Below are 9337 nucleotides of genomic sequence, written 5' to 3'. Positions count from 1 at the left end.
ATAATAATAATAATAATAATAGAGAATGTAGAGGTTGTAGACAGAGGATATTTCAATATGTTAGCTATGCCTGCAAAAAATAATGAGAATTATGAAGATAAAAATAACAGGTAAATGTTTTGAACTAGGGAAGGAAGAGGATGGAGATATGAGTAGGAGCGTGAGGATGTTAATGCTCTTATCTTTCAAAGTAGGGAGTCATTGATGATCATACAATGAAAACATAGGTTTATAAAAAGTGCAACAATGCAGTCTTTTCATATTTTGGAGTATTTATAATTCTTTAGGAAATAATGTATCTTGTGGTAGAGGAATATTTATTTGAAGTTCAATCATTCCTTCAATTTTTCTTCTTTAAATTCAAGTAAGTTTAATTTTAAGATGTTTATATAAATGGCATGACCCCATGCTTATGAAGGTATTCTTTCTATCTGTAGGTATGCTTAGAAGAAAGTGCATATATACACAGTCTAAAGCTAATGTGTATTATTCTAAAGCTAATCATGGTAATTTCTGGGTGGTAGACTAGAAGTGATTTTTCAACTTTTATTTTTGTGCAGTTCTGTTATTTGAATTCCTGTAAGTCTGGGAGTAAACTAATTTTTCTTTTAAAAATATGAAAACATGCTAATATAATAATAGTGACTGGTTTTAGATGGTGTGAATATGGATGATAATGACAATAATATTGATGATTACTATGATATTGATGATTTTTGAGACTGGGTCTCACCATGTTGCCCAGGCTGGAGTGCAGTGTCTAATCACAAGCTTTGCCATAGCACACTACAGCCTGCAATTATTTGGCTCAAGTGAGCCTCCTGACTTTTCTTCCCAAATAGCAGGGACTACAGGCACATGACAACTATTATTTTTCTTTGTGCTTTTCTGTATTTTCTAATGTTCCAATAATAAAAATTGTAAAATAAAATAATACAACATTGCTATTATGCTTTCCATGTTAATATTTATTTATTCCATGGCAGCTTTATGAAGATAATAATAGTAAAGCATGTTTTTACATAGAATCTTTCAACCAAAATTGTTTTTTACAGACATGCATAAAAAGTACCATGGTCCAAGATAAATCATTATTTGCCTAAAGATTAGCATAGGCGGACTTAAAGAAATAGCAGCAATAATTGCTGTGTCTAAAGAAAAAACTCTAAGGATGGCGCACTTGGTCCAAGAGAAAGAGAATTGGAATTTGAGGGGATTTCAGAATGCGCATGAAAATTACTGCAACAATCAAAGAAAAGATGAATAATAAATGACTAACAAAATCAAATATCTAACGTGTAATATGTACAAGTAACCATTTTAATGCCTCAGGACTCTTTTCTATAAAATAGACACAATGATTTCTTTCTAGATTAAGTTAACATTAGGAAGTTGAGAGAGTGCCACATGGTGAAACTCAGGTTCTCAGGATAGGGGTGTTATTATTCAAGAACAGTGCTGTTATGAGCAGCAGTCACTTTCAGATCTTGATGAAACGTGGTTCAGAATCTGCTGTCTTCCGTGAATTAACATTCTGGATTGTCAATATATTATTTCCAAAACATAATGTAAATGTATGCAAAAGGAAATGTAAATACATAAGTAGAAAAAATCAGTTTTCTTTATATTCTCCTCTACTTTTTTCTTTCTTCACTCATTAAAAAAAAAGTCTGTTTTCTCATTTTTTCCATTTTTTCCTTGCAGATTCATTTATTTCTACCACTTTTTAACAAGTATCTCTCTCTTAAGTAAAGGTGCACTTTTTTCTGGTTTTCTTTTAAATATTCATCTCTGTAGAAATCTCACTAAAATTAAACATAATTAGTTTGAATGAAACCTCTATGTAACATTGTTTGCTAGAATGAAAGATTCCTGGAAAACCATCCATTTCAATACTGTCTAGATGGAAAACTGACTCTCAAATTGGCTTCCTACTCCCACTCCCACAGACAACCTACAAGCGGTGTTGTGGCTTCGGTCTCCCTAACCCCTGTCGCATGGCCTCACCCTCAAACACACACCTAGTACCACTTCCCTCCTTCAGTGAACTGCTGTTCTTGCAAATGTGCTCTCCTCTTGTCCAGTCTCTGTGCCCTCTCACAGCTGCAATATTAAGTTTTTCAAAAGCTAATCTGGCCCGTTCGCAGCCTCGTTTTAAAATCCTTGAATAGCTCCCCATTATCTACAGGATAAAGTCCAAGCAACTGGCACAGTAAACCCTTTATTATCAGACACCTATCTATTTCTCTAAGCCTGATTAGTCTTGAAATCACCCTCTCATCTCCTATACTAAGCAATTTCAGTCCCCCTAAAACACTCTGGCACTGTGCAATTAATAGATCTAGGTCTTTGCTTAAACTTTTCCCTCTGCTGACCACCAATTCATCTTTTAAGATTAGTTTCAGGCTGGGCGTGGTGGTTTATGTAATCCCAGCACTTTGGGAGTCCAAGGCGGGTGGATCACTGGAGGTCAGGAGTTTGAGACCAGCCTGGCCAACATGGTGAAACTCCATCTCTACTAAAAATATAAAAATTAGCCAGATGTAGCCCAGTCGTGATGGCCCATGCCTATAATCCCAGCATTTTGGGAGGTGGAGGTGGATGGATCATGAAATCAGGAGTTCAAGATCAGCCTGGCCAAGATGGTAAAACCCCGTCTCTACTAAAAATACAAAAATTAGCCAAGCACGATGGCAGGTGACTGTAATTCCAGCTACTCAGGAGGCTGAGGCAGGAGAGTCACTTGAACCCAGGTGTTGGAGGTTGCAGTGAGCTGAGATTGTGCCACTGAACTCCAGCCTGGGTGACATAGTGAGACCCTTTGTCAAAAAAAAAGAAAGGAAGATTAGTTTCAAAGGAACATATGAAGTAGAAACTAGAACAATAAGTTTTCCACTATCTGATCATCAAAATGTTCAACAATTGACAACATTCTCACTGGGTAAAGGTGCAGAGAAACAGGCACTCTTCAACCAGATTGGTGGGATTACATGTTGCTACATGGGTTTTGGAAGACAATGTGACAGTATTTATCATAATTGTAATTTAATTATTCCACTCAGGTATGTAGTCTACAGACATACACATGTACACAAAGATGTCTGTAGGTGTTCGTTCCAGCATTTATAATAGAGCAAATTCGGGAGAAAATTCTAAATTTTTATCCATAGGAGATTGGCTAAAAAAAAAAAAAAAAGTATTTCCAATTCCTGGATTTTGATATAGAAGAACTGTAATGAGCTGAGCGTGATGGCGCATGTCTGTAATCCCAGCACTTTGGGAGGCTAAGGCAGGTGGATCACGAAGTCAGAGACCAGCCTGACCAATACGGTGAAATCCCGTCTCTGCTAAAAATACAAAAATAAGCTGGGCGTGGTGGTGTGCTCCTGTAATCCCAGTTACTCAGGAGGCTGAGGCAGGAGAATCACTTGAACGGCGGGGTGGTGGGTGGGGGGCGCAGAGGGTGCGGTGAGCTGAGATCACGCCACTGCACTCCAGCCTGGGCAACAGAGAGAGCAATACTCTGTCTCAAAAAAAGAAAAAAAAACAAAAACGAAGAACTGTAATGAAACAATCCCTATGATAAACTGTTAAGTAAAACAAAAAATTGAAAACAATATTTATTTTATTGTTTGTATGTAATTAATATGAATAAACATGTAAATACATACATATATACATACACAAAGGCATATATATATAAACACAGGTAGATGTACAAAAAAAGTTCTGCATACATAAAAAGAGTTAAAAGTACTACCTCTAAGTAGAAGACTAAGAGGAGCAGGGTAAAGAAAGACTTCTACTATTTATGTACTTTTGTATTTCAATATTTCACATAATTAAGATGCATTCATACGTAACTGGTTAAGAAAATATGTACACCATTTATTATTAATTATTATTATTATTTTGAGACAGAGTATTACTCTGTTGTCCAGGCTGGAGTATAGTGGCTGGAGTATAGTATATCACTACAACCTCCACCTCTTGGGTTCAAGCGCTTCTCCTGCCTCAGCCTATTGAGTAGCAGGGAATACAGGCATCTGCCACCACACCCAGCTAATTTTTGTATTTTTTTTCACCCTGTTGGCCAAGCTGGTCTGGAACTCCTGACCTCTAGTGATCCGCTCACCTCAACCTCCCAAAGTGCAGGGATTACAGGCTGTACACCATTTTTTAAAGTTTTGAGCAAGCTTTAGCCCAATGAAGAAGCGAGGGAAGGGTGTTGTAGGAAGAAAGAACAATGAATAAGGAGGCAAAAGGACAAAGCTCCAGCATTTCCTCCTCTGTAGGCCTTCCTCCCCATGCTCATCCATTCCTCTATTCACTGCTACTGCCTCAGGCCCCACCAAATCCTGTAGGTATTCCTAACACAGAAGTTATAACAATTAATGGCACTTATCTATTAACAAATATGATTCCTCCAACTAGACTGTAAGCTACTTGTCTTGAACTCCCGACCTCAGGTGATCTGCCTGCCTTGGCCTCCAAAGTGCTTGTATTACAGGCGTGAGCCACTGCGCCCAGCCCTAGACTGTAAGCTACTTGTAACCCTAGCTCCTAGGACACTGCCATGCAAAGAAAAGGCGGGCATCCAGGTAATTGATAAATGAGCAAATGAATTAATGAATGTATAGTAGATGGATGTATGTAGAGTCTTCTTTTTTTTTTTTTTGTAGAAAGTGATTTATTTAGAGAGAGAGAGAGAGAGAGAGGAGAATGAGAGAGAAAAAAATAGCTAACTCTCACACTGAGTGAGAATCCAGAAAGATGGAATCCAGGAGAGGAAAGCAGCTTCCATACTGAGTGGAAGGGAATAGAGAGAGAGATGGAGTTTAGGAGGAGAAGACAGCCTTCCACGAGAGAGTGTAGAAGGGGACTCCAGAGGGAAAATCCAGGATAGAGAAAAGCAGCTTCCACGAAGGGAGTGTTCGTGGAAGGGGATCCAAACATGGAGTCCCAGATGTAGAGTCTTCATTAGACAAGGTTGGTTGTAAAAGTGCAAAATAACTCCAATAAACAGCACTGTCCCCACCTTGGGTTGGGGTTAATGATAAATAGCACAGGTTTCAGTGACTTGGGGGTCAAAAATATTCTGGGCTAACACCAGCCTAAAGCTCTGTAATATTTAATCATATGAATTCAAAAAGAGCAACACTATAATGAAGACTCAAATATGACATTAAACACAAGCACTGATGGCATACTAAAATAAAGTATGGACTTGTGATTTCACGTAGCCTTTAATGTGCTTTTTACATCATTTATTGCTTCTTCTACCACTCCATTATATGGAGAACGAGTCTAAAAGTGTTTTTTGCTCACTTAATTAGTTTAACCAATGAGGCTAATTACCGCTTGGTTTTCATTAAAATCTTGATAATTATTGTCCTGAAGTTTTCCTCCCAGGCGCATAGTATGTGCTGGTTTCATTATTCATTTCCTAATACCCCTTGAGATAAATTTACAAATGATTTACATTTGGAAATCCCTTACGTACTTTTTAACAAGTGATAGTTTTTTAACCCCTAAACCTCAAGAAAACAACCTCAGAAAGATCTTTACTGGCTACATACTGTGCTTCTCTAAGAGCTATTGTCATAATGGGGTAAGTTTATTTCACATGCTATTAAGTGAAAAAACAGACATAGGATTTGTATGTTAAAACAGTTCCACCCCTCTTCTAATTGTGCAAACTTTGTTATGTGGGAAGATGATATTTTATGGAATTATGTTGTAGTCAAGATGAGTTAGCATGTTTTGGTTGTTACCATTTATGGGGCAACTATGAGTCTAGGCAGTGGCTTGCCTCCTCACTTAGTGCTTTATCTGGGAGTATTCAGGAAGTTGGGAAGACTAGATTCAAGTACTACTTTGTTCACATAAGAATTACCTCCACTTGGAAGACATTCACTGATTTTGAATGTTAGGTATTTTTTTAGGAGTGATTGTTGGGGAAATTTCCCCCTCGGGTGAGCTCCAGGTCAGACATTGGGGATGGAGTGGGATAGGAACAGGTCAGCTCAAGGGGCAGTCTCAAAGGGACTCAGGACCCAACTATATTGCATATGTATTGTTAGAGACAGAATGCTTGTTCTTAGGTACTGCAAGGAAAAATCAGCATTCAGAAAAAAAGTTTTCTCAGCAAGGCAATTTTACTTTCTGCAGAAAGGGTACTACTTGCTAGCAGTCTTGCCATGAGAGTACAATGAACCAAGGAAAGGCAGGCATATTTATTCTTTATGCATTAAGTCTATACTGCTGTGTCTGAGCTCTGTTGGTTGGAGCTAGACTTCACAATCTAAACTGAACTTGATCGGCTAACAACTTAAAATTTTTCTAAATTGGTAAAGGCAATGGAGAACAAAGGAAAAGAGGAAGTCTAAAAAGAAAGGGAGAGAAAGTTGCTTGCAAAAGACTTAGAAAAGTAATATATTAGTTAAAGTTCAAGGACATAGAATGTACTATGCGCCTGTGAGCACATCTGGCACAAATATCATGGTTAAAGTACAAGGACATAGAATGCACTTATTCTTTTTATATCTAACAGCTATATAGGATAGGGCTTAACAAAAAGTTACTAACAAAAGGAAGGCTTTGAAGAAAGTTAGTCTTTAAAAGAAACTATTATTTCTAACATTTATTATTATTATTCTTTAGCAAGAAGGGAAACTTTGAAGAGGAACTTTTACTTACCCCCCTCCCCTGGAACTTTTACTTCCTACATGTATATAAATTCTGTGTGAAGATTTTAATTTCGTTGGCCCTTTGGAGAAAGGGAACACTGGAAAAAATGTTTGTACTCTAGGCAGTAGGAACTAGCTCTTGGCAGCATTGCACAGTTCAAATCCTCCAATAAGGTCTATCCCAATTATACTCCATCTTCTTTACTTCCTGATGCACAACAGTGCTGTCCAATAAACCTTCTGCCATCAGGACCCACTCCATAGCATGCTGGTCCCAGTGCCACATAAAAATGCAAGACCTCTTGTTAAAAAGTTATTACAACTACTCAAGACAACAACAGCAAGGTATTAACCAAGGCTGGACCCTCTTAGGCTTGGGGCCTTGTGAAACTACACATCACATGTCCATGAAGCTGGCCCTGCCTGCAATGCTGGAATCGTTTTACGTGCACTGTCCAGTGTGGTAACCACTAGCCACATGTGGCTACTGAGCACTTGAAATATGGCCTGTAATTGAGGAACTAAACTTTATTTCATTTTCATTGAAATTGCCACATGTGGTTAGTGGCTACCATATTCAACAGTGTAGCACCAAATAGATTATAAATTGTTTGGGGTAATTTAGTGAATCTCACTGTTGTTCAGGTTTTGTCATCTGTAAAATGGTGTAATAATAGTACCTACCTCCCAGAGTTATTTTGTGAATTAGTTATCCTATCTAAAGTTCTCACAATTATATCTGGTACATAACAATTGTTAGCTTTAATATTTATTATTATAAACATAATCCATTTTTTGGCAAGTATTTGCTCCTCTGGGAAAAATCCAGCAAGTTGTGGTAATTTGACATTGTCAAAGACTGGTTCAGGCTGGGTGCCGTGACTCACACCTGTAATCCCAGCACTTTGGGAGGCCAAGGCGGGTGGATCACGAGGTCAAGAGATCGAGACCATCCTGGTCAACATGGTGAAACCCCGTCTCTACTAATATAAAAAATTAGCTGGGCATGGTAGCGCGTGCCTGTAATCCCAGCTACTCAGGAGGCTGAGGCAGGAGAATTGCCTGAACCCAGGAGGCGGAGGTTGCAGTGAGCCGAGATCACGCCATTGCACTCCAGCCTGGGCAACAAGAGCGAAACTCCGTCTCAAAAAAAAAAAAGGAGAATCTTGGTAAACTATAAATAATTCAAATGATATAGAACTGAATAAAATAAGAAGTAAAAGTGCCCTTAAGGCACATTTAACATTTTACCTTTTAGTGTACGTAGGGTCACTAGATAAAATACAAAGTGCTTCATTAAATTTGAACTTCAGGCTTCCGCCATCTTTCCAGCCTCAGTCGGACGGGCACGGAGATGCTTCTGGAAGGAATGCCGCGATGGCTGTGCAGGGGCCAGTTTAAACTTGTATTGGTTGGTGATGGTGGTACCGGAAGAACGACCTTTGTGAAATGTCATTTGACCGGTGAATTTGAGAAGTACGTAGCCACCTTGGGTGTTGAGGTTCATCCCCTAGTGTTCCACACTAACAGAGGACCTATAAAGTTCAATGTGTGGGACACGGCCGGCCAGGAGAAATTCGGCGGACTGAGAGATGGCTATTACATCCAAGCCCAGTGTGCCATCATAATGTTTGACGTAACATCCAGAGTTACTTACAAGAATGTGCCTAACTGGCATAGAGATCTGATGCAAGTGTGTGAGAACATCCCTATCGTGTTATGTGGCAACAAAGTGGACATTAAGAACAGGAAAGTGAAGGCAAAATCCACTGTCTTCCACCGAAAGAAGAATCTTCAGTACTACGACATTTCTGCCAAAAGTAACTACGACTTTGAAAAGCCCTTCCTCTGGCTTGCTAGGAAGCTCATTGGAGACCCTAATTTGGAATTTGTTGCCATGCCTGCTCTTGCCCCACCCGAGGTTGTCATGGACCCAGCTTTGGCAGCGCAGTATGAGCACGACTTTGAGGTTGCTCAAACAGCTGCTCTCCTGGATGAGGATGATGACCTGTGAGAATGAAGCAGGAGCCCAGCGTCAGAAGTCTAGTTTTATAAGCAGCTGTCCTGTGAGGTCAGCGGTGCAGCGTGTGTGCCACCTCATTATTATCTAGCTAAGTGGAACATGTGCTTCATGTGTGGGATGCTGAAGGAGATGAGTGGGCTTCGGAGTGAATGTGGCAGTTTAAAATATACCTTCATTGTTTGGACCTGCATATTTACCTGTTTGGAACGCAGTTGATTCCTTGAGTTTCAGATATGAGACTGCCGCAGTCACATCACAATATTCAGTGGTGAAATCTTGTTTGTAACTGTCATTCCCATTCCTTTTCGTGTAGAATCAGAATAAAGTTGTATTTCAAATATCTAAAAAAAAAAAAATTTGAATTTCAGATAAACAATAAATAATTTCTTAGCATAAATTTGTCCCAAGTATTGCATGGAACATACTTATACTAATGAATTATTCATTAATTATCCAAAATTCAAATTTAATTGTGTGTCCTATATTTTTATTTATCAAATTGGACAAGCCTAGATATATGGCTCCCAAAACCAATTATGTTGTAATTTCTCTGAACCTGCCCAGCCTGGGCTAATTCATAATCCATGTAAAATTTGACAGGGATTTTATTTATATAAATATAAGG

The 9337-nt window shown here is 38.8% G+C and overlaps 1 protein-coding gene across 1 annotated transcript; it reads left to right on the top strand.

Moving 5' to 3' along the window:
- The first annotated feature begins 8316 nt into the window (after positions 1 to 8316).
- Positions 8317 to 8703, top strand: LOC105723816 (GTP-binding nuclear protein Ran-like). The gene has a single exon (XM_012462056.2). It carries the CDS (start codon positions 8317 to 8319, stop codon positions 8701 to 8703), a length of 387 nt encoding a protein of 128 aa, XP_012317479.2.
- The last annotated feature ends 634 nt before the right edge of the window (positions 8704 to 9337 follow it).

This window comes from Aotus nancymaae, unplaced genomic scaffold (assembly GCF_030222135.1).
Source record: "Aotus nancymaae isolate 86718 unplaced genomic scaffold, 86718_ANA_hifiasm-v0.15.2.pri h1tg000014l, whole genome shotgun sequence".
Classification (NCBI taxonomy): Eukaryota; Metazoa; Chordata; class Mammalia; order Primates; family Aotidae; genus Aotus; species Aotus nancymaae.
Note: the sequence above shows the minus strand (reverse complement) of the source record. Positions and strands in the feature narration are given on the sequence as shown.

Coding starts and splice junctions, on each gene's coding strand:
- LOC105723816 (XM_012462056.2), top strand. CDS start 8,317: ATGTTTGACGTAACATCCAGAGTTACTTACAAGAATGTGCCTAACTGG.